Here is a 26,147-nt window from a genome sequence, read left to right as displayed (position 1 = left end):
CAATAGCTATGTCTCACTTCCAAATGCAGCACTCGGTAAATCCTAGCAGTGAGAAAAAAAAAAATCGGCACCACTGCTTTTTGGTTGTACCTGTGGCATGTGGAAGTTCCCAGGCCAGGGATCAAACCCATGCCACAGCAACAGCCCCAGCCACAGCAATGACAACACCAGATCTTTAACCCCCTGTACCACAAGGGAACTCCTGGCACCCCTTTAGATTAAGCGAATCTGGGTTTTTTCCTCTTACACATTGTATATTTATAGAGATACATGAGTTGCCTAGCTATTTTATTCGCATCAGTTAGTTAGATTGTACGCTATAAAACTAAAGATTTCACTTCACCAGGTAGTATGAAGTATAAATATCTTGAAACTGACTGCTGTTTTTATGATGTTAAAGATAGTGGCTTTGTCTCTGAAAGTATTTGGAAAAATAGCCTAGTGCTGCTCTTTGCCCACATCTGGAGTATCTTGAGAGGAAATCATATCAACTTTAGTTAACAAATAGACAAAGGGGGAAATTTTTTTCCCTTATGTTTGGGTTTGGTCATAGGATATTAATGGTTTTCTATAAATTATAAACTTGACGTAGTTTTGGTTTCTCTAACTTTTGCCCTGGGTCTGTGTTTACATGTTTGTGTAAGAGCCACAAGAGCCCCTTTCTGATTATATGAGTGCCTGGGACTGAGTTTGGCATAACAGCAGTTCTGGTGTGGCCCCTGCAAAGCCTGGGGACGTCAAGGAGGCCAACTCTCCATGGCCTTGGTGAGCAGTGGGGAGGTGGGAGCTTCCACTCTTCCTGAGGTTAGGGAATGGGCAGGAGAAGGAAGGGCATGAAGCTGTATTCTTTAAACAGGGATATGCCCTGTCAGAGATGAGCAATGACTCGTTTGATGAACGGAGGAATTAGAAGTATAGGCAGTGGAGATGGAATCCAGCACGTAGTGTTCCTTGTGTTTTTCCTTGTATCTCGCCTGACTTTGGTTCTCTTCTTCCAAATCCTGCTCTCTCCCTCCAATTCTCTTTGTGTTACCTTCCTTTTTTCAAAGCTGTTCACTCTTAGTAACAACAGATGAGTAAAGTGCCTCCAAGTTGTAAGGAAGCGGCCCATGGCCTTTTTTCATGAGAACATTCATATCCCCCTTTAAAGACATTCAGACTTGTTGAAAAGCCCAGACCTGAAATATCTGTTCGAGCTTCCTGGTCCTGTCGAATAAGAGGCATTGAGCATTTAGGCATTTTGCATTTCTTTCTGCCCTGCACTGCTCACTCATCTGGCCTGTCAGCATTATCCATGGACCAGCCGCGTCAGGATCAGCAGCAGCTTGCTAGAAAGGCAGGCTCCCAGGCCTGTCCCCCAGACTGAATCAGAACCTCGTTTAGAAGATCATTGGGTGTTCTGTATGAAATTTCCCTTCCTGAAAACAGAATCAGCTCAGACGACAGTGACTTTGGGATCTATGTTTGTGTTGGTGAGAAATACATTCTTGAGAATGTGTGAGGTCGTAGGTCCATTGTGCACAGTTGCCCGTGGGAGGGGTTCACAGACAGCAGCCCTCCGCCAGGGACTGCGGGACCCAGCAAATCACTTCCGATTTGGGTACAGGAAAGATAGTTAAGTATTCTTCCTTTTGATAGAACTTAGATTAAATAATAGTATAAATGTGTGCGAATGCAAGACAAGCCTTGACTGAAAAGTGGTAGAGTTAGTTGGGAAAAAAATCCATCAGAATTTGGAGTCAGCCAGACCCGGTTTGAAATCTGCTCCCGCTATGTATGTATTTCAATAACCTGAGACAAATTACTTAATCCTGCCTTCCTTCAGTTTCCTCATCTTGAAATGGAAATAAGTAGAATAGCTATCTTAAGAGCTTGGGATGGAGGTTAAATGCTTAACCTGGTGCCTGGCATCAAGTAAATGCTCCATCAGTTTTACTAGGTGCTGTCTTTCTTTTCAGAAAGTCCTTTTCTCCATTTTTTAAAGTATTTGATTTTAGTATGTTTGAAATCTTAGGCAAATTAATACTCTTCTACTAAGGGATGTTTTCTGGATTTTAGTAAATGTATACATATGAAAAATGAACAGTAACTACATTCAATATTTTCAATTTACATAGCATGAATTAGAAAATTAAACTTATGGAAAAAGTATTATTTTATAGGATGTGAGCTAGTTCACATTTTAATAATAATTAAGTCCTTAACAAGTAAGTCTTTTTTTTTTTTGTCTTTTTAGGGTTGCACCTGTGCATATGGAGGTTCCCAGGCTAGGGGCCTCATTGGAGATGCAGCCACCGTCCTACACCACAGCCACAGCCATGCCAGAGCTGAGCCTCACCTGTGACCTACACCACAGCTCATGGCAATGCCAGATCCTTAACCCACTGAGGCCAGGGATCAAACCTGCATCCTCATGGATACTACTCAGGTTTATCACTGCTGAGCCATGATGGGAACTCAAGTTAAGTCTTTTTTTTAAAGAACTTTATTGAGATATAGTTTATGTACCCTAAAATGTCTCTGTTTTAAGTATACAAAGAGTGATTTTTTTAAGTAGACTTAAAGAGTTGGGCAGCCATTTGCTTATTAATGTTTTCTTTTTTGTATTGATCTGAAGGAGTTCTACATTATAAGGAAGTTTACTATCACCTCTTATGGACTATGTTTCATACATATCAGGAAATTTTTTTTGCCATGCTTGATGGCACTCTCAGTTCCCAGACCAGGGACAGAACCCAGGCTGTAGCAACCAAAGCTCCAAATCCTAAACACTGCACCACTAGGGAACTCTGTACATTTTGGGAATTTTTTGTTTGTCTTTTAATTTAAATTAATCTGTGATTTATGGCATAAATAAATTTGGATGAAGGTGGTCAAAAGGAACAAACTTCCAATTATAAGATAAATAAGTACTAGAGATGTGACTACAACGTAATGACTAGTGAACGATGCTATGTGCTATATTTGAAAGTTAAGACAGAAGATCTTCTAAAACAAAAACAAAGACAGTAGATTCTGAGAGTTCTCATCACAAAGAAAAAAATTTTTTTCCTGTTTTGTTTTGCACCTATATGAGATAATGGGTATTAACTACGTTTATCGTGATAATCATTTCACAATATATGTAAGTCAAGTCATTATGCTGTATACATTGAACTTATACAGTGCTGTATGCCAATTGCATCTCATAAAACTGGGAAGAAAAAAACAGAAGAAAAAAAGATCTTCACTCATCATAGTTAATGTGCTATAACATCATACCATTTAAATGAATTTTATCTGATACTCATCATCCAAATTCTGTATTCAATATTAGGAATACCCTGGAGGCACTGTCTTATTTGAGAAATGTTATTTCAATTAGTTCAATGTTAGTTCAGTTAGTTCAGTTCTTTATAGGGTTTAGGTTAAACAAGGGCAACGCTAGATCCACACCAACAAGTATGTGTCCGGAATTAATTTCTGTTCCTGCATTATTCACACACAGTGGCATAGGTGACTCTTCAAGCATTCTATTAAGTAGAATTGATTTCTCCCTTTTTTTGCACTGCTGTGCAAGCCTTTTTATGTTTCTACTTCTCCTTGACAAATACAGTATTGAGCCATCTCCAAAAAAAAAACCAAAAAAAGGCGTTGTGCAGCCCTCATAGCAACACAGTCCGCATTACCCCCATGAGGGCTCTGTGTGAGATTGCAGTCAGCCCCCATCCTGCTCCCACCCCCAAGCACCACCGGTCTTTCTGTCACTATATATGTGCCTTCTCTGGACTTTCCAGCCAATTCCAGCTAAGTGGATTCATACAGTATGAATTCATACCTTTTTTTTGCATCCGGCTTATTTGATTTAGCACAATATGTTTGAGATTTAGCCAGTGCAGCAATATCAGCATTCCTTTTTATGGCATATTCCTTTTGTTTGTTTGTTTTTGTCTTTTTAGGGCCATCCCCCCAGCATATAGAGGTTCCCAGGCTGGGGGTCAAATCAGAGCTACAGTTGCTGGCCTGCATTACAGCCACAGCTTCATGGAATCTAAGTCATGTCTTCGACCTATACCACGGCTCATGGCAATGCCCACTGAGCAAGGCCAGGGTTCAAACCTGCATTCTTATGGATACTAGTCGGGTTCATTAACTGCTGAGCCATCACGAGAACTTTCCTGGCATATTCCTCTTTATGGCCAACAATATTCTGTTGTGTGGATGTACCAGATTTTGTTTATCTATTTACCAGACGATGGCCATTTGGATTGGTTCCTCTTTGGTGCTTTTTTGAATAATGCTATGCACATTCTACGAGTTTCTATGTAGACATATAAGTAATTCCCTTTTGAGAGTAATGTCTCTGTGATGCTATTATGGTTTATTTAATAATTATGTCACCTTATACTAAGTCAAATTCTGAAATATCTAGTTGAAATAGGAGGGTAGTGATGCACAATGAAAAATGAAAAATGTAATTGAAAAATGAATGATATATAAATATTTAATTTCAGAAGAAATACTATAACATTAACATGTGAGTATAACTTTGTTTTTAGGTGCTCCAGTATTGCCTCAAGGATTACAGCCTGAACAAGAGCTACAGTTATGGAATGAGGTAAAGAATTAGCCTTACACAAATTAGTGGAAACTTTACCTTTTTTAAAATTATCATGATAAAGTGAAACAATGTAGTTGAGCTTTGGGACCACTATGATTTTACTAACAGAAGTATTTGTTTTATTAAATGAAAGAAGGGAAGATGATAAGAAAGAAAAAAACACAGTAAGTGATAATGTTAGATAGCAGAAATAAATCCCAATAGTAGAATAATTATAGTAAATAGAAATGTGCTAACATACACCACTTAAAAGAGTCTCAGACTGGATTTTCAAAACAGATTCTTCAATATAGTCCCTCTAAGAGTCACACTTAAAGCTGAACACAAAAATGTGGGCTCTGACAGGGCCTGGGGGCAAATGCCCCACCACTGAGAACAGCCATCAGTTGGTGACCCAGAGGAGCTGGTACCTTAGCTGCCTCTCCCTCAGGTGGACAACTCTGAAGTCTGTTCTGCCTGGGCTCCTAGAGTCCACAGGCAGATTGAGTCCAGTTACTAATAGCGGTAACCTGCTTGATTGAAAAAAAATCTTTTTTTTTTTTTGTCTTTTTGCTATTTCTTGGGCCACTCCCACGGCATATGGAGGTTCCCAGGCTAGGGGTCTAATCGGAGCTGTAGCCGCCAGCCTACGCCAGAGCCACAGCAACTCGGGATCCAAGCCGTGTCTGCAACCTACATACACCACAGCTCACGGCAACGCCGGATCCTTAACCCACTGAGCAAGGGCAGGGGCCGAACCCGCAACCTCATGGTTCCTAGTCAGATTCGTTAACCACTGCGCCACGACGGGAACTCCTGAAAAAATCTTAATTGCAGTTTTCATCATGGCTCAGCAGTAACACACTTGACTAGTATCCATGAAGATTCAGGTTCGATCCCTGGCCTCACTCAGTGGGTTAAGGATCTGGCATTGCGATGAGCTATGATGTAGGTCACAGTCAAAGCTCCAATCCTGCGTTGCTGTGGCTATGGTGTAGGCTGGCAGCTGTAGCTCCGATCCAACCCCTAGCCTGGGAACCTCCACATGACACAGTACAGCCCTAAAAAGTCAAAAAAAAAAAAAAAAAAAAAACCCAAGTGAAGATTTCTTTCAACAAAGAACTCCATTGGGACTCCCTGTAGTTCAGCAGGTTAAGGATCTGTCATTGTCACTGCTGTGACTCTGGTTACTACTGTGGCACTAGTTTGATCCCTGGCCCAGGAACTTCCTCAAGCCATGGGCATGGCCAAAAACAAAACAAAAACAAACAAAAAACAAAGGACTCCCCTGAAAAGGTAAGACCTTTTGAAAGAAGATACTGACAATGTCTAAAACTGATAAGGGATTAGTTTCTAGAATGTCTAATAAATTTTACCTAACCAATCAGATAAAGACAGAAATCCAAAGGGAAAATAGGCAAAATGTAGAACAATTTACAAAGTGGAAACCCAAAAACCAACAAGCATGTATGAGATGCTCAAATTCATTAGTAACAATGACATTAAGACAACAATGACGGGAGTTCCTGTCGTGGCGCAGTGGTTAACGAATCCGACTGGGAACCATGAGGTTGCGGGTTCAGTCCCTGCCCTTGCTCAGTGGGTTAAGGATCCGGCGTTGCCGTGAGCTGTGGTGTAGGTTGCAGACACGGCTCGGATCCCGCGTTGCTGTGGCTCTGGCGTAGGCCGGTGGCTACAGCTCCGATTCGACCCCTAGCCTGGGAACCTCCATATGCCACGGGAGCGGCCCAGGAAATAGCAGCAACAACAACAACAACAACAACAAAAAGACAAAAAAAAAAAAAAAAAAAAAAAAAAGACAACAATGTCAATTTACACCCATTACCCATGACAGTGGCAACAAACTGAAGTTTATATAATGGCAAATGTTAGCAAGGTTGTGGGGTGTATGGGCCCTCATGCACTGCTGATGAGACTGCCAACTGGTGGAGCCATCTGGAAAACCACCTAGGTATCCTCATGGCCTAGCATCCCCTCTCGTGGGTCTAGAGCCTGAACATGTTCTCCCTCAAGACCATACACTGAGGACAGATGCAAGGAGCTTATGGGAGAAGTGGAGGGAACACAGCTGTCCATCACTGGGGAGCAGGTAGGCAACCTGAGCCGAGTATACATCAGAGAGTACCTATGGCAATTAGAGCAACACACTAGGTGTATCCAGAAACACGGAGAGCTCTCAAAGTACAGTGTTAAGTAAGAAAATACTGCACATTCACACAAAGCAACAGTACAGATCCGACAAGAATGTAAACAGAGGCTACATGTCAAATACATTAGAAAAGTCTGTGGGAGAATGAAATAGGAAATGGAAATATAAAATATAGAAGAATAGTTTGGGGTTAGTAGATGCAAACTATTCCATTTAGAATGGATAAGTAATAAGGTCCTACTGCACAGCACAGGGAACTCTATCCAGTCTCTTGGGGTAGACCATGATGAAAGATAATATAAGAAGAGGAATATATATAAAAGAATAGAGTCCCATCATGATACTGATTAGGAACTGAGAAGAATACACTTTATAACTAAGCCACCTCTAACATAATTCATAAAGGAAAAGGTAAGATCAATGATAAGGGCCAAAAACTAAAGAGTCCTTAATAGCACAGTCTATTTTAAGGGTCTCTGCCTTAGTATATCATAATACAACTAGAAATCTATAAACAAGATGAAGAATAATTTAAATGACAGATATTAATGTAGAATATAGAAACATTTATTTTAGCTTGAAATTCTCTATACTTCTGTGGGAAATCTTTTTTAAAAACTTTTAGGTGATAATGCTGGGAAAAAACTCAAAGATATTTAAGGAAGCATTGAGAACCTACAAGTTAAGCTTTCTGCTGGAGGTTTTAAAAATTACAGAGCTATTCAGACACAGGAAAAACAGTTTTCAAACCTTATATACGGAGACTTAACCACTTTCTAATGGATTCACCAATGGACTCTACAGAGTTCTCAAAAGCAATTAGTGGCACTTGAAACCATTAGGGCCATAAGCTAAGTAAAACAAACAAATGCTTTACCCAGAGGGAAGGTAGGCAAGCAGTGCTTCCTTGCCTTTCAAAGAAAGGAGGACAAAGACCAAAAGGCTTTGCAGTCAGCTCCTAATTTGATTAATTGTTGTTTGTTCTTATTCTGATGTTTTTACTCAAGCAATACTGATGCACCTGCTAGGTTCCAGGCTCCCTGTCCGTGGACATGGCCCCTCACACAGATGGGCAGCCTGGCCTGGGCACCCACCGCTTTCCCCTTGGGTGTGTAAAGTCTTCAGATACCTAAACATCACAACAATTTCAGGAGAGACCACTTCCTCCTACTCTGCTAAGGCAAACTAAGTCGTATTTGGAGGCAGTAAATTAAGCATTGGTAGCCATTCAGAACTTAAAAACATATCTTTTTAGCTTTCCCCTCTTAATTGATTTCTTTTTCACTATTTTTCCTGCAAGCTGAGTGCAATTTAATTAAAAAATATTGATTGAACATTTATTTGGGCATGTTAGTCCTGTCCTTAAGAAGTTTTCCGTGTGTGAGTGTGTGTGTGTGTGTGTGTGTGTTTGTGTATGTGTGAGTGTGCCTTGTGTGAGTGAATTGTGAGTGTGTGTGTGTATTTGTACCCGTGATTCTGGGCTTGTGTGGTCTAGAAAAGAGAGGAGGTGGTTGGACACAAGGACAAGTAGAATAAACCAAATTCCCCAATATTTGTGATACATCAAGAAGATGACAAGTTCTGTGAACATAAAAAGGAGACATATATTTTCTATAATACTCTATACCTTTCTTATTCTCAAAGTAGAGAATCATACATTTTAGTTCCTGTTCAGCTTGAAAACAATAAGGAGCTTGAGAAATTATGGCTGAAGGGTGTAATTATCCCTGCCTCAGTTTAGTGTGAAAATGGAAATTCAATTCAATTCAACACAGAATGCTGGAACTAGCAGAAGCCCCCTGAGGTGATATGCCATTAATAGGACTCAGCCTAAATCACCCCAGACAGGAATCAGTACTGTCTTTTTCAGTCCCATTTTAAAAGGCCACCAAAGAAATAAATGCCATAAATAATTCCAGACACCCAGCTTAGTGCTCAACTCCTCAGCACAGCTTCTTTAATGGTTAGTATAAATCTCTTACACTACAGTTCAAAGTCTTCTGAGTTTTCTTCCTAGGATGAAGGCCAAGAACAGCAAGTTGCTATCTGCAGTTCAATGAACCTTCATGGTAAAATAGAACCATTTTCAGAGTTCCCGTCATGGCTCAGTGGTTAATGAATCCAACTAGGAACCAGGAGGTTGCGGGTTCAATCCCTGGCCTTGCTCAGTGGGTTAAGGATCCAGCGTTGCCGTGAGTTGTGGTGAAGGTCGCAGACATGGCTCGGATCTTGTGTTGCTGTGGCTGTGGTGTAGGCTGGCAGCTACAGCTCTGATTAGACCCCTAGCCTGGGAACCTCCATATGCCGGGGGAGCGGCCCAAGAAATAGCAAAAAGACAAAAAAAAAAACCAAAAAAAAAAACCCAAAAAAATCATTTTCTAATTCTGTCTCCTTGGTAAAGAGGCAGAAGATGGCCTGTGTTGTGTAAGAGTTTTATCGTGTATTCTTTATCATTTAGCCTGTATGCTAATGTCATGTTAATCTAGATGCTAATATTAGATTTATCTGTGGTAAAGGACCACATGATAGCAGGATGCCTCTTACTCTTGAGGCCATTCTTTAGTCACTATTCCTGTTTCTCAGGCTGAATAATAACAGAAGTTTTTTCCTTCAATATTTGAAGCATCTTTATATCTAATGATCCCTACTGACTATTAACGGGAATGTGTACCTCTGTGGCTGGGGGTGAATCTTGGGGAAATTCCAGTTCTAGGATTTAGGAAGTTTAAAAGGTTCAAAAAAAGTTTATAAGACTCCAAAGTTCAGCATCCTTAATGGTCATGCATCTTCAGTTAATACTACAGAGGTAACTTGACTTTATAAAATCTGCTTTTCATTTTTTGCTATTTCTTCTGTTTCCAAGATGTAACTGGCATTTTTGCTTTCTCCAGATAGATGATGCTTGCTCATCTTTCTTGTCCATGAATTCTCAGCCCCAGGTAAGGCATTAGGTGGTAAAGCAAGACCAGGATCACAACAGATAACATTTATGAATGATAACTCAAATTGCTCGAGGAGCATTGATGGGTGTATAACTTGTGATGGATATTAATCAGCATACCAGCTTTTGCACTGTGTTTAAAAGTCAGGAACAATAGAAAAGAAACTCATGGACCTGGAGAACAGACTTATGGTTGCCAAAGGGGAGAGGGAGAAGGAGTGGGATGGACTGGGAGTCTGGGGTTAATAGATGCAAACTATTGCATTTGGAGTGGATAAGCAATGAGATCCTTCTGTATAGCACTGGGAACTATATCCAGTCACTGGTGATAGAACATGATGGAGGATAATGTGAGAAAAAGAATGTAGATATAAGTGTGACTGGGTCAATTTGCTATATAGTAGAAGATTGACAGAACACTAAACCAACTATAATGGAAAAAATAAAAATCATTAACAAAAAAATTAGGGGTGTTCCTGACATGGCTTAGCAGTTCCTGAACCCGACTAGCATCCATGAGAATGCGGGTTCAATCCCTGGCCTCACTCAGTGGGTGAAGGATCCGGTGTTGCCGTGAACTGTGGGGTAGGTCGCAGATGAGGCTTGGATCCTGCTTTGCTGTGGTTGTGGTTTAGGCCCAGAGGCTACATCTCTGATTGGACCCCTAGCCTGGGATCATCCATATGCCATGCGTGCAGACCTAAAAAGACAAAAAAAAAAAAAAAATTAGGAATCACTTTTATGTCTGCAATACTAACAGGATGAATTTTAAAACTCCCATATAAATACCATCAGGATAAAACTAAGCTTTTATTGGTTGTGGAAACTATGTACCTTTAGAGGAGGGCTTGGTAAATTTACTATGAAATCTTTTACACTGATTCCATTTTTTTAGAAATCATTAATTATTATTTTATAATGTGTATGACTGTCTGAGTAGTTCTTCAAAACATTTTTACCAAATAGAAAATAAAGGCTCTTTAAAAGGCCCACAAATAAAAAATAAAAATATTAAAGATATTGTCTGAGAAAAATCCTTCAAGAATAGCAGTAGCTCAGTGAATAATGGCCTCATGTAACCAGTTACTGAAGAAAATGCCATTTGTTTGGAAAGGTTTTCTGGCAGACCTCAGCCTTGCTGCCTCTTCTATATTTAGCTTAGAAGCTATTTTCTAAGGAGATACTCATAGATCTGAATTTACTCTTCTTTCAATTAAGAGATACATGACATCACTAGATTTTTTTTTTTTTTTTTTGGACTGTTTTGTGTTTTGCAGCATTTCTAGGTGGACCATAACAGGAAGTTTCAGGGATTTATTTCCAGATTTTTATGGGGTGACCTGTTTACCCTGAAAGGAAAAAGTGAGAAAAGCTGTATCAGTGTTTACTGTCTACTTTTTCTCTCATCCAACTCCCAGCCATAGGCTTGACAGTCAATACCAGTGCGATGCAGACATACCTATAGTCAGACGACCCAGCTGTGTCAGATGCTGGACCAATGACAGTCTCACAGAACCTTTTTTTATCCATGAGAATAAACAGTTCCCATCCTGTGTGTGTCAAGCTGTGTTTTCAAGATGAAATGTGAGTTATGTGTATGAAAGTGTTTTATGATTTATTGAAATACTATATAATCCTTCACATATGAAGGTCGAGCCGTTTACTATTTACTAATAAGTATCCCAGCTATTTGCCTGGAGGGCGAACAAATAGAGGAGAACAGAGCAGGCCTCTGCTGTGCTAGGATGTTCAGAGAAGCCGCTTCATGACCCCAAACTGTACCTCTAAACTATAACCAACAAGGCTGAGGACAGTGGTGTCCCCAATCCTTTATGACACTTCTTCTGAATTAGCAGAAACTGCAGTTGTAAATCAAGCTTTACAGGTCACACATTTTTAATGCTCCTATTGTGAACTAATTGCTCTGGATGCGGCACTATGCTAAGAGTTTTGCCTGCAGGTAATCCTTCCAAGAATTCTCCATCTATGTTTTCATCCCCTGATTTACAGCTAAAGAAACTGAAGTTTAGGGAGGTTGGGTAACCAGCCCAAGGTAACACAGCTGAGAGAAAGGGGCAATGGAATTGCACTGCTTTGGAGTTGCAGGTAGCTCAAATGCCCAGCCCCCACCCCCTCGACACTGTTTCAGCTCCTCATTCTTTCCCATATGTATTTATTAAGTACTCGGTTGTTCCGGGTACGACTGGGCTGAATTCTGTGCAAACAGGTTTCGCCCCTGCTTGTCCATTTGTGCTCCTCCTTACCGCACCCAGCTGGCTGCTAACCACAGAGCCCTGCCCTGCTTCTGGGCTCAGAGGCTTTGAAAAACCTGATCCTGGGGTGTGCATTCAGCAGCCTGGAAGGGTGGGAACTCACATTAGGTGCACCGTGCATGGCTTCTTGCCCTCCAAACCCCATTGTTTGCAAGCAATTGCAGGACTTTCAAATTGGCCAGTAGTGAGTAATATTCAGCATAGATCACAGCTTTGGCATGTGGATTCGGATGTGGCTACAAGCTGGGAAGAATAATCCCTCTTTTGGCCCTGCCCTCATTACTCTCAGTCACAGAAGTCGATAGGATTTCAGCAACAGTGGGAATCTTATATCTGGATCCACAGTGGAAGCTTAGTCAGGCACACACACAATGCACAGTTTTTCTTTCCTGGTTGGAAAGAAGGTTTTATTTTTAGGATCCAAGCTTTTGTCATGAGAGACCTCAAGAGTCCACGGCCATGGTAAGGACTCATTCTGGGGAGCTGGAATACCCTTGTGACCCTAACACTTTATGTCATTTCTCCTGCATAAATGGTGTTAAAGCAGAAGCCTCACCTGAGTATCTTCTCATTCCCATCAGGCATCCAGTGCACTGGAGGAGCTTTGTCTCACAATTCTGGGGACTCTAGCAAAGCCCCAGGTAAGGTTCAAATAGTATTTAATTTGTAGGAAAAAAAAAAAATTTGCTCAGCGCAACCCTGGAATTCCTCCTAGAAGAAAACATACCCGATTTAGGAAGCATACCAAGAGAAGCTAGAGGAGCATAAGCTGATTTTGGATGAGACAAATACTTTAGTTTCTCTGACACCTGAGAATTTAGGGTCATGTTCATGGAGTTTGCAGTCATTTAATTGAAAATCATATGTGTTTAACCCATTTGTCTTATTTTTATATGTAACATGTGTCATATGTTTTTAAAATTATGTAATCTTATAATAAATTATAAATTTTATACTGTATATTTGTAACATACATATTTATTATGATTGTATAATATAATTGAATGATATTGATATTTACGTATCTCCCCTTTTCAATAGGAAATAGATGAAAAAGATAACACCAAAAGGGTAAGATTATTTCCATAAATATAGACATGAAAAATAATAAAGGAAAGCACTATTCACCTATAGTAAAGCTCACTACTTTTTTTTGACAGTTCTTATTTCATTATTCAAAGACACGAAAGTTGGGCAATTCAAATGTTGTGGTAAGTTGTAGAATTACTTATTAGTAGTCACTAGTAGCTTTAAAAAAGTTTTTGCTGTTTATCTCATAGAGCTACATCAAAGTTCATATTTTTTTCTTTAAAAGTTTATACATGAATGGACAAATGGAATGCAGTATTTATTATACATTTATTTTATACCTCAATAGCTACAAGAACACTAAATTCATTCATTTATTCATTCACAGTTATTTACTGAGTAGCTACTGTGTGCCAAGCACAATTCTAGGTACTAGAAATATAGCAGTGAATGTCATGGAACTTAGATTTTAGAGGCAAAAAAAGCAAATGAGAAAACATATTGTTTTAGATGATGCTTAGTACAAGGGAAAAATAGATTTATCGAAAGTCATTTTAAGAATTATTTTAAAAGATGACTGTCAAAAATATAGGTAAATATAAGCAGACATATCCACTTGTATTTAATTTGAGAATTTACTAAGATTAGCCAGATACCAGTAACTTGAATTCAGTTCACTTATGAATTGTGTGGTTTTAGTGGTAGTTTTTCTTTTTGTATGCATGGATTTAAAAACTGCTAGCCAACCTACTTTGGTGTTTCAATCTAGAATGCTTAATTACTTGACTGTAATATTCTTTCTAAGCTTGTAACTCTCTACCAATTTATGGAATAAGGAGTGTAGTATATTTTAAATGTGTTTACCTGTGGGAAAGTAACTGTACACATGAACTCAGTTTTAAATGTTTATCCTGTTGAATATTCTTACATGTTAGGAGTTGAAAGATATATATACTTGCTTTAAGCCAAATACAACTTGAATTGATTAACATATAACCATTATATGGGGCTTAAAGTTATCCATTTGATGAATGACTTCAATATTTGTGAGAAGGTTCAGTTGAGGCCATGCCTTTAAAAGGAAACAGTATTGGGCAGCCACATGTCTCAAATGTGCTTTTTCCTTTTCTTCTGCTTTGGCATCTTTACATCTTGAGAAAATGTATCTTAGTCACATTTTTTCACTATCAATGACGCATTTTTTTTGTGTGTGTCCCCTGTTGTCCTGTTCCACATGTCTAGTTTTAAATGAAATATGTATTTTATAAAGGAGATTACTAGATGTGTGTACAGTATAATCTTCCAGATAGACATGTTCATGATGGAAAACTAATTCTCACAGAGTTGGTTTCATCTGTCCCAAACCATCCTGAGTTAGGTCTGAAAGCAGACAGATGGCTTGTTGCCTGTCAGAGATGCAGGCAGGAAGTGTTCTTGCTGGCAACTGATGGTGGAGCTCAGGTCCTCAGGAAAGAGCTTTGTCAACAGAATGACCAAGAAAGATCCCAGCATAGAAGGGCCGACTTTTATTCCATCTTGTGGCTTCTTCTCCATAGCTCTTTGAGATGCTCTCAAAGGACTGTCTTAGGTCAAAAGTTCTTGTTCTTTTTTGTCTGGAGCAAGAATAGTGGGTTAAAAACAAAACCACATAGGAATCCATCTTTATGCCCAATGCCAAGAAGCCTCTGTGCTCATTGTGTGTGTGTTCGTGTCTCTCAGTCATCTGTCCTGCATCCGCTGCTGCAGCTCGTTCCACAACTGCATGAGAGAAGAACGAAGAGATTCAAAGTGGACGTATGTAACACCAACTGCATGCTCGCTTTGCCACTCTGTGTGGGGCAGCCCTTTCTGCTAGTGCCCAGTGGTGGTGCTTTGTAAGATCTTCTGAATAAGCCCATGGAACACCCAGGTAGCCCTCAGGAGAGCATTTGTTTGCAGAACTGTTTTTACACTCAGGAAGAAGAGAACTGTTCCCTCCCCAGAGCAGTGTCGCCCTCCTCTTCTAGCTCAAGCTGTGGCCCTGAGGAAAGTGGGATTTGACTCCCTTCCCAGGGCCACAACCCTCCCAGTGGGGAGACCTACTCATTCTTGGTTTAAGAAGGGTCATGGCAGTGTGCCCAGTCTTTAGTAGAAACAGGAGGAAAGATAAAGGACTGTTTACTTCTCGTCTTATACAGGTAAGCAGATGGCTGGGATGACAAGCTTTCTATCCCGGTATTAAAGCATTAGTTAAGAGTAAGGCTCACAAAGAAAATATACCAGAAGTTAAATGTAGGTATTTTGTTTTTTCTACAATTAATGAAAATATAGCCCAAATTCAGTATCTCTTTTTAAGATGAATATAACCGAGTTAACACATTTTTAATCTAGAAATTGTGGGTTTCATTGTCCTTTGAAAAGACTCCTAACTCCTTCAATGATGAAAGTCTCTATGCATTATTTTTAAGTGATAATGTTGTTATGCATTATAGTTTTCAGTCTTATATGATCTCATTTTATTCTTTTGACAACTCCATTGGTATTTGTACAAATAAGTTTACAAAAAGGAAACAACTCAGAATAGTTAAAGGAGTTTCTCAATTTCACAGTAGTAAGTGAGATTAGAGATTACAATAGTCTCTTGACTTCCAGCCTAGGCAAACTTTTTTTTCACTATGTTTTTCCCTTTATAATCTAATCTTGAATACTTCTGTTATTTTAATTGTTAAATTTTTTCCTCATTTAGATACTATATTAATTTTATTCTTCTACTACCAAAAGTTTTTAAAATACTTTTTAAAATGCAGAGTTTAGGCAAATAAATTTCTCAAAATGTATTTGAATGGTCATTATTTCCTCCTAAATTCTTCACAGTCCTTTTATTTTTAAAATTATATATATCTTTTTTTTCCTTTTTTTTTTTCTTTTTTTTCTTTTTAGGGCTGCAAGTGCAGCATATGGAAGTTCCCAGGCTAGGGGTTGAATCGGAGCTACAGCTGCAGGCCTACACCACACCCACAGCCACGCCAGATCCAAGCCGCATCTGCAGCCTACACCACAGCTCCGGGCAATGCCGGATCATTAATCTGCTGAGGGAGGCCAGGGATCAAACCTGTGTCCTCATGGACATTAGTCTGTTTCATTTCCACTGAGCCACAATGGGAACTCCCTAAATTCTTTGCGTTCTTAAACCAAGCTTCCATCAAGGAAGACAGTACTGCTGCCAACAGTGAGAAATGTAAGAGGAACTGTAGTAGCCCCTTAAAATTTTAGAATTTCCAATTTAAAAAATCAGATTAGTTGTTATTGAACTTTCTAAAAATAATATATGCTTTTTTGAATTTACTTTTACTTTCTAGAGTTTGCTTGACTTACGAATGGTGTAAGAGTTCAATTTAAAGATTTGGTTTCTTAAAATACATCAACAAATTATTAGTTTACTGCAACACTTTGCTGTTATTACTTTCAAAACTGAAACTACTTAGTACTGTGGCCATCTTGGTGAATATTCCACCTTCAGCGAGAACTGTATTTCCAGGTCACATGAAACTGTAAACTCTGACTTGGTAATAATATCTTGTTGGACAAATGATAACTCCTACAAGTATTTTGCAGCATATGGAGGTTTCCAGGCTAGGGGTCAAATTGGAGCTATAGCCATTGGCCTACACCACAGCTCACTGCAACGCCAGATCTGTAACCCACTGAGCCAGGTCAGGGATCAAACCTGTGTCCTCAGATTCATTTCCTCTGAGCCACGATGGGAACTCCCTGAAGGGAGATTTTAAATATAGCTGATTATCTATGAAATGTCCTCTGCCTACTTATAGATAAATGTATGTACAACTGACAACCTTTCTGAAAATAGAATCTGTTAGACTGATAAGGAAATTACCTTAAAATACAACACTCTGATGATACTGTTAACATCATTGAAAACTCTTCAGATCTAAATATAAAAATTACTTATTGATATAAATGATATATTCAAGTCCTTGATTCTCTCTGTATTTAATTATGATAGTTGACAATAACTATACTCCCAAGAAGCATTTGCACTTATTTTTACTGTTGTTTGATTTGTCATGACTTCATTTTCTCTTCCAGGAAGAATTCCAAGGTCCTATTGTAAGCCAAAATCGAAGATATTTTTTATTCAGGGTATGCAATACTATCTCTTTTAAAAAAATCAATCAATATCAACATTAAAAATACTTTCACTGTGATTTATTTACATTAACTCATAAGTTCTAATTAAGTTTTAAAGTTTATCTAAGGATATTTGACATCAGGTGACATAGTCTGGGATTTGCTTCTGTAACCCCTTTATTGCTTTAATTTTATGGCATCGCTGATCTCTCTAATCCACTGCTCATGTTTATAAATACCCCAAATGACAGTCATCTGTTTCAGAGTTTGGTCCTATAACATTTCATGTGCAGGAAATGAGTGTCTTAGAGACGCATCACTCCTTCAGTTCCAGTGAAATATTTAGCTAAAGAAATATTATATGATGAAATATTTAGCTAAGGAATTTCAACTTTATTATAAAGTCTAAGGAGAGCTATGTGGTAAGGTTTGTATTTTGGAAACTAATTCTTACAGCAAATTGGAAAATGGATTGAAGGAAAGAGGAAGACTCTATAAGGAAGAAATGATACGACTCATCAAGATCATTAGGCTGTTTTTTATGAAAATTAACTTTCCCCTTTAGTTACACTGATTTGTTTTTAACTTATTTTCTAGCCGCGCAATGGAAGAAGATCAGAAGGTTACATTTAAAATGGTATGTGCTTTATAATTCAACCCAGTTTGAAAACCTCTGTCATTTTCAGATCTTCCGAAATCAAACTAATGCTCAGTATGTTCTATTATTTGATCACATGTGTACATTAATATTCTATAGAAATATAGGGACTGTGAGGACTTCATGTAATGGAAAATGCTATTTATTTTAGGGCCAGATTTGCTTTGTCCATGTCAAGTATTCTTCACACTATGTCACAATGGTGATCAGTTTTGCAGATGACCTAATAATCACCATTTATTTTGCAAGTAATGTGTCAGGGATCATCTTCTTTATTGTGGTCATCAGTGTCCACCACAGCGGGCTGGAACTCACAGACTGAATGCATTTCTGTCTTCCAAATGACCTGTATTCAAAGATTCTTTATAAGGGCTATGACTTACCATTTCTAGAGAACTAGGAAAATGTGGAAAGACATGGAAGGGTGACTTCTACTTTGGGACTCCCAGAATTTCCACCTCAGTACTGGAGATACAATAGACACTGAGCTGCTATCGAATGGCCCTCCATGTTTAATAAGTATGTTCATCTTAATATCTTCTTAGACTATGAATTTTGAAGTTAAACACAAATGTATGATGATAAATTTACACCACAGAAATGAAAGTATATTCTACTAACTTCATTTAATTCTAAATGCAGATTCTATGCTGAACATTTTTTGCAGATATTTCATTCATATCATTTATCTCAACCCTTAAGTACGTATTTAGCTTAAGAATGTTAAAATTCTTTTCTCATAGAAGCAAAAGTCAAAACACACTATTTCTAACTAAGGAAGATAACACCCAAATTATACAATATCTAGAAAATGAAGATAATGAAAACACAGCATATTAAAACTTATAACAAACTCTGACAAAGCCATATTCAGTGGAAAATCAAGGCTTTAAACATTATCAGGCAAGAACATGAATTAAGAATTTAAGTCAATAACTTAAAAAGAACAGCAAGGTGAACCTTAGGAAAGTAGGGGAAGAAAATTATAAAATGAAAAGTGAAATTAATTAATTATAAAATAGTAAAATAGAAGAATTGGTAAGTAAACCAAAAATCTGATTCTTTGCAAAGAATGAAATAAACTAGCCTAATTTTCCTAGCCTAATCAATAAAAAGGGAAAAACCATAAATATACAAAAATACAAATAAAGAGGGAAATTAAAACATACAGAAAAAGTAAGAAATATGAGTGCCTTGCAAATTCCTGTGCCTGTCAGTTTGAAAACCTAGATAAAATGGAGGATTATATATTTTGGTAGCAGTTTTGGTGATACAAAAATTAATCTCTAGTAAAGAAAAAAATCTAAATAAACTGACAGCCATGGGGAAAAAATTAAGGGCGTTATCTAGAAACTCTCCCCTCAAAAAGTACTAGGCCAAGAGATTTTGGGTTTTTTCAGCTCAAAGAAGGAAAAAAAATCTAAAGTGTTTTTTATGAAGTCAGCAAATACCAGTACCAAAATCCTACAAAGTTAGTATAAGAAAGGAAACTGTAGGTCAATCCTGTTTATGAATATCAATGCAAACATTTAAAAGAAACACTAATAAATAGTATTCAGCAATATAGTGAAAGAATTATATGATCCCACAAAGTGAAGTTCATTCCAGCAACTAAGATGATTCAACGTTAGGAAGTCTATTAAGGTATTGTCACCATTAGAAGGAAAATATAGAATCAACGCAATACAGGCATACCTCTCTTTTATTGCAGTTTGCTTTGATGAGCCTCATAGATATTAGATTTTTCACAGTTTGAGGGTTTGTGGCAACTCTGCATCTAGCACGTCTATAGGCCCCATTTTTTCAATAGCATTTGCTCCCTTCATGTCTTATGTCACATTTTGGTAATTCTTGAAATATTTTCATTATCATTATATTTGATATGGTGATCTGTGTGATCAGTGATTGTTTATGTTACTATTACAATTGTTTTGGGGCGCCATGATCTGCACCCATGTGAGACAGCAACCTTAATTGGTACACACTGCGTGTGTTCTGAGTGCTCCAGTGATCAGTCATTCCCGTGGCCTTTTCTTCTCTCCTCCGGCCTCCCTATTCCCTGAGACACCACAGTATTTAAATTAGGCCAGTTAAGAACCCTGCAGTAGTCTCTAAATTCTCAAGTGAAGGAAGAGCTGTCCTCTCTCATTTTAAATCAAAAGCTAGAAGCTTTCTGAGGAAGGGATGTCAAAAGCTGAGACAGGTCAAAAGCTGGGCCTCTTGTACCAAACAGTTAACCAAGGCGTGCTGTAAAAGAAAATGTCTTGAAGGAAATTGAAAGTGCACCTCCAGTGAACATGTGAATGACAAAAAGCCTTATCACTGGTATGGAGAAAGTTTCTGTGGAGAGGATCACACCAGACTCAGCAGTCCTTTAAGCCAAAGTCTAATCCAGAGCAAGGTCCTAACTCTCTTCAATTCAGTGGAGGTTAAGAGAGGTGGGGAAGCTGTAGAAGAAAAGTTTGATGCTAGCAGAGGATGGTTCCTGAGGTTCAAGGAAAGAAGCTGTCTGCATAGTAGAAATGTTCAAGTTGAAGCAGGAAGTACTGATGAAGAAGCTGCAGCAAGATCCAGAAGATCCAGCCAAGATCATTAGAAGGTGACTATACTCAAAAGCAAATTTTCAAAGTAGGCAAAAGAACCTTCTATTGGAAAAAGATGCCATCTGGGACTTTGAAAGCTTGAGAGAGTTCGGTGCCTGGCTTCCCAACGTCAAAGGACAGGCTGACAGTCTTGCTAGGAGCTAGGGCAGCTGGTAACTCAAGTTTGAAACCAATTCTCGTTTACCCTTCTGAAAATCCTTGGGCCCCTAAGAATTATGTTGAATCTACTGAGCCTGTGCTCTGTAAATGGAACAACAAAGCCTGAATGGCAGCACATCTCATGCAACAATGTTTACTGACTATTTTAAGTTCAGTGTTGAGACTTGCTGCTCAGAAAAAAGGATTCCTTTCAAAATATTCCTGCTCACTGACAGTGTGCCCAAGGGCCTGATGGAGATGCACAGAAGGGTTGTTTTCAAGCCTCCTAACACAATATCCCATGGCTTGAGAAACAGGAATAATTTTGATTTTAAGAAGGTGATAGCTACCATAGGTGGTTCCTTTGGCAAAGTAAATTGAAAAACCTTTGGACAGGATTCATCATTCTGGATTCCATTAAGAATATTTGTGATTCATGGGAAAAGGTCAAAAATCAACATTACTGGAGCTTGAAAGAGCTGATTCCAAACCTCATGGATGACATTGATGGGTTCAAAACTCCAGTGGAGAAAGTAACTATACATGTGGTGGAAATATCAAGAGAGCTAGAATTAGAAGTGGAGCCTGAAGATGTGACCCAAATTGCTGCAATCTCATTATAAAATTTGGATCAATCATGAGGAGTTGCTTCTTACGGCTGAGCAAAAAAAAAAAAAAAAAGTAGTTTCTTGGAATGGAATCTATACCTGGTGAAGATGCTATGAAAATTGCTGAAATGATAACACTTTGAATGATGGTGATTTAGTATATTAAACTTAGTTGATGGGCAACAGTGGTTTTGAGAGGATTGACGCCAATTGTGAAAGAAGTTCTATAGGAAAATGCCATCAAATACCATCGAATGCCTCAGAAAAACTGCTCCTGAAAGGAAGAGTCAGTCAATGCAGCAAACTTCATTGTTATCTTCTTTTAAGAACTTGCCACAGCCATCACAGCCTTCAGTGATTAAAACTCTGATCTCTCAGCAGCATCCACATCAAGGCAAGACTCTCAAGCAGCAAAGAGATTACAATTAGCTGAAAGCGCAGATAATGGTTAGCAATTTTTAGCAATAAAAGTTGGGGTTTTTTTGTTTTTTGTTTTGTTTTGTTTTTGCTTTTTAGGGCCTCACATGTGGCATATGGAAGTTCCCAGGCTAGGGATCCACTGGAGGTGCAGCTGCCGGCCTACACCACAGCCACAGCCATGTAAGATCTGAGTCCTGTCTGCAACCTACACCGTAGCTAATGGCAATGCTGGATCCTTGACCTACTGAGCAAGGCCAGGGATCTAACCCACATCCTCATGGATACTAGTCAGGTTCATTATCACTGAGCCACAATGGGAACTCCAAAATAAAGTCTATTTTAATTAAGATATGCACATTGGTTTTTTAGACATAATGCTATTGCACAATTAATAAACTATTGTATAGGATAAACATAACTTTTATGTGTAACAGGACACCAAGAAGTTTTTGTGACTTACTTTATTGAGATATTTGCTGGCACTGAAGCTGAGGTATGCTTTTAGATGCTTTTGGTAAAGTTCCATGTCACTTTTTGATTTTTTAAAGGAAGATCCTACAAAAAGAGATGAGTCTTTATTTATTTATTTATTTTTATTTATCTGTCTTTTTGTCTTTTCTAGGGCTACACCTGGGGCATATGGAGGTTCCCAGGCTAGGGGTCTAATTGGAGCTGTAGCTGCCAGCCTATGCCAGAGCCATAGCAACATGGGATCCGAGCCGTGTCTGCGACCCATACCAGATCCTTAACCCACTGAGAGAGGCCGGGGATCGAACCCGCAACCTCATGGTTCCTAGTTGGATTCGTTAACCACTGAGCCATGACGGGAACTCCAGGATGAGTCTTTCTTAACAGTAGTTATATATTCAGAGAGATATCAATATTTTCTTGCTATTTCCATCACATGATGGTCTCAGACAAAGTCAGTAGAAGACTTGATAGTAAAACACTTTGGAGCATCTCTGTTAATCTCAGGAAGAAAACGGGGATGTTCTGTCCACTTTTTTTCGTGTGGGTCTTATGCTGATTCAGTAAGACAAAGAAATAAGAGATACAAATATTGGAGAAGTGAACAAAAATTTAATGTGCTCATGGGGCATAATTAGGAACTAGAATTTTCAAACTTATATTTGTTATTAACTCTTTTCAATAAAGCCTTGTATGTTCACAACAAGAATATGAGCAAACATATTCCTATTTTTTCTTGTTTCAAGGAACTAAGAACAAAAAGTTAGTGGGAAAGAAACTATCTTTTATAATATTACTAATGTAGAGGTATTTACAAAACATGAACAAAAAATAGTTTAATACTAAATGAAAAAAAAATGTCAGTGATTTTAATGCCAAACTAAGTGTTAGAGTGCTCATAAATGTGAAATGGAATTTAATCCAAGATTTGATCAGGTTAGTAAAAAATTCTATTTGAAATTGAGAAAAAAGACTTTACTTGGATTGTTTCCAAGATTGGGGTCTACATATACTAATTCTTTCAGGATTTCATTTTAGGTCCTCAATAGAGAAACAGTCTAATAATCATCTTTCTTTGTTTTTCTTATCTGATTATCTGAGGTCTTACTCTGTTATAATGACTTTATTTAGAATGTGGACTAAATTCTACAATGACTTTATTGTAGATTTTAGATATAAAATAGGGTGATTTTATTACAAATACACAAGGAATAACTGTAACTCTTCCTTTCTCTTTCTTTTTTTTTGGGGGGGGGGCACATCCACAGCATGTGGAAGTTTCTGGGCTCGGGATCAAACCTGCACTATAGCAGTGACAACACCAGATCCTTTAACTGCTAGGCCACCTAACAGCAACATTTAATTCATAAGTCTTGTTAGCATCAGTGAGCTTTAGTAAATCTTTGGAAAATATTGGCATGCATGCAGAATAAATGTTTAATCAGAGAGAGATTAAAGATAGTTTAAAATGTGCAGATTGAAGAAGAGCTGAGAAACATCTTAGGTATCAATTTTATCATACATGACAAAATATTTATAGAAATGTCTATATGCAAAGGGAGTGTATATAGACTTGTGTAGATACTTTATATATATATGTATATACACACACAGTCACATACCCACTTATACTTGAGTCTAAATTCATTTTTTCTTTTTTTACAGAATGCCACCCATTTTTTGCAGGAGCAATGCCATGGAATACAAAATATACTGACTTCTTTTTTTCTTCTTAAAAGCAGTCCTTGCTAAGTTTACAAGTTTGAGAATCTCTGTATTGTAAAAGTTTTCAGTAAAAGCTGATTGATATTGTAAATGTTTAATTTGTTGAAAATTAAAAAAGCATCTTAAAATATTTTTTCCTTAGTGTTGTAATGAGAAATAGTGTATAATAAAGCTGTTAATAATGATGTTCCTTAGGGCTCTGAAGCCACTGATGGTACTCATATACAGTGTTCTTTTGTTATTTTATTAAACACATTTAGTAGAGACTTGAGTTTTAATTAGCTACTTTAGTTTATCCTATTTGGATTTCATCAATGACAAAAATCACCAGCTCTTATAAGATACCAGAAGGCACAATAGGTAACAATCTTAGAATGAGAATACCAACTAAAACTATCCTAATGTGGCCATGATCAGCCAATAATCCAATAAAGTTCTGATTTATATAGTAAAATAGATATCTGATTGCTAGAAACATATCAGGAGGCCAGCTTTTCCTACAAAATGTTAGTATATATTTTTTTTGTCTTTTTGTCTCTTTAAGGCCACACCCTCAGCATATGGAGGTTCCCAGGCTAGGGGTCGAATCGGAGCTGTAACCGCTGGCCTACACCACAGCTACAGCAACGCGGGCTCTGAGCCACATCTGCGACCTTGATGATATGGGGATTTGAGACAGAGACTATTGCCTGTTCCAGGTCTTTGTTCAAAACCCAGCAATGCCCACCTTTAGCATGGTTAACATAAATAGTTAAATATAAAGAGAAAAAAAGGAAGCAACCAGCTGGGACCAATATAGCAAGGAATCTAACCTCCAGTAGACCCTAAGTCTCATTATACTCTGATTTTACTAAATTAGTATATCAAATAACATACCTCCCAATAGCCAAAGCCAGATATTAAGGTTCAAAAAAGGATAAAACAAAAGAAAAAAAGGGGGTGGCACCCCACTCCCTGGAAAAAGCCCTGCTCCTTCCCTGGGGGACTAATGCACAGGGCTCCCCAACACCAGCCTCACCCCTCCTCCCTTTACTCTTTAAAATTAAATCCCTCTTGCCACGTGGAATTCACCTGTGGACTTGGTTCCCATTTCTCCAGTCTTTGGCCACTGCACATTCTTTGGCCTGTGTTGTATTGATCTCAGCCACCAACCAGATGAATCATGAGCCCTTCTGCACCAAGACAGAGAGCTTTGGCTACAATTGGGCTTCAACAGGGACCAAACGATTAACTTGGGAACCAGAGGGCTTCAAAGCCATACATGCCTAGAGCAACATTAGCCAGTGCTAGCCATGGTAATTCAACTAGCCTGATTAGGGATGATCAAAATAAGAAAGGGAGTTGACCACTAATTTAAGCAGCAGTTCCCAGGGCCTCCCAGAAACCTAGAGAGATTTAGGTCACTTACATTTGGGGGTCCCCACGATATTAAAAGGAAGAAGAAGAGAAGGAGGAGGGGAAAGAGAAAGGAAGAGGGGGAGGAAGGGAAGGAGGAAAAGTTGAAAATAAAACAGGGTTACAAAACTTGTAATATTTTAATACATTAATACCTTACACAAAAATACAGCAGAACAAAAAGGCTATTAGGAGGGTAGGATTTGTGTGACCTGGGCCCTACAGAGGGGGTTGCCCAAGTTTAAGCTGTGTCACTAAAAAGCGTTTTTTTTTTTCTTCTTTTTTACAAATCCTTTCATGTCTTTGCGACCACGGGTATAACCTTATTTGGCAAGAACATCAAATGCTTTCCTCATGTTCCTGTCAGCTCCCAGTAAACATCCTTTCCTTAACTTATGCACCAAGGAACCAAACTGTCTTGGCTTCCTTGGGAGCGCCTGTCTTCGGAGGTTTTTAGGACGGGGGAGGGGAACCGTTTGAGAATCTGACGAAAGCTCTGGTCCCTAAATCGCACCCAAAATATGTGTGCACTGAGGGCTGGGGGCTTGGCAGCCCCTAAAATCCATCCAAACACAGGCTATGGGCTCCGGGTTTAGAAATCCTCGGCTGAGAGGTTCTCTCCCCACGACTTTGTTCCTTGTCATGAAGACAGGGGACTAAAGGGAACCAGAGGCTCGGAAAACACGCCTTGACTTGGTGGTGGTGGAGGGAAGGTGAGAAGATGGGCAGCACCTGTGTCAGTACCAGGAGCAGGGGAGGCACCGCTTGGGACCTGTTCCAGGTCTTTGTTCAAAACCCAGCAATGCCCACCTTTAGCATGGTTAACATAAATAGTTAAATATAAAGAGAAAAAAAGGAAGCAACTAGCTGGGACCAATATAGCAAGGAATCTAACCTCCAGTAGACCCTAAGTCTCATTATATTCTGATTTTACTAAATTAGTATATCAAATAACATACCTCCCAGGCGCTCCAGTACCCACAGCCCCTTGCCTAGGCCACGCCTCCGCGTT

General features: G+C 38.7%; 1 protein-coding gene and 1 long non-coding RNA gene across 4 annotated transcripts in view; one reads left to right on the top strand and one right to left on the bottom strand.

The window, feature by feature from the left end:
- Nucleotides 1-23,934, top strand: part of NMU (neuromedin U) — a 26,301-nt gene extending 2,367 nt beyond the window's left edge. Inside the window, exons 2-11 of one of the 2 annotated variants that reach the window (XR_014811897.1) lie at nucleotides 4,539-4,597; nucleotides 9,641-9,688; nucleotides 12,545-12,604; nucleotides 13,005-13,034; nucleotides 13,124-13,174; nucleotides 14,712-14,786; nucleotides 17,079-17,132; nucleotides 17,718-17,757; nucleotides 21,982-22,040; nucleotides 23,681-23,870. Coding sequence is in view for 1 of the 2 variants with exons in the window: in NM_001444702.1 (NP_001431631.1) it covers nucleotides 4,539-4,597; nucleotides 9,641-9,688; nucleotides 12,545-12,604; nucleotides 13,005-13,034; nucleotides 13,124-13,174; nucleotides 14,712-14,786; nucleotides 17,079-17,132; nucleotides 17,718-17,753 (413 nt within the window). In the remaining variant the exon portion in view is untranslated. 2 annotated transcript variants of the gene reach the window in all.
- Nucleotides 12,924-26,147, bottom strand: LOC102166140 (uncharacterized). Of its 2 annotated transcripts, none has more exons than XR_002346669.2 (3): nucleotides 26,095-26,147; nucleotides 22,008-22,102; nucleotides 12,924-14,750 (listed from the first exon to the last, which is right to left on the bottom strand). It is a non-coding gene; the product is annotated as an uncharacterized LOC102166140 (long non-coding RNA). The 2 variants fall into 2 exon arrangements; XR_014813765.1 differs by lacking the exon at nucleotides 12,924-14,750 and adding an exon at nucleotides 18,386-21,556.

Source organism: Sus scrofa, chromosome 8, assembly GCF_054392235.1.
Source record: "Sus scrofa isolate SSC_HxYL_T2T_F1_AM1 chromosome 8, Sscrofa_HxYL_maternal_Yorkshire_Landrace_v2.0, whole genome shotgun sequence".
Classification (NCBI taxonomy): domain Eukaryota; kingdom Metazoa; phylum Chordata; class Mammalia; order Artiodactyla; family Suidae; genus Sus; species Sus scrofa.
This window is presented reverse-complemented; position numbering and strand designations above follow the sequence as displayed.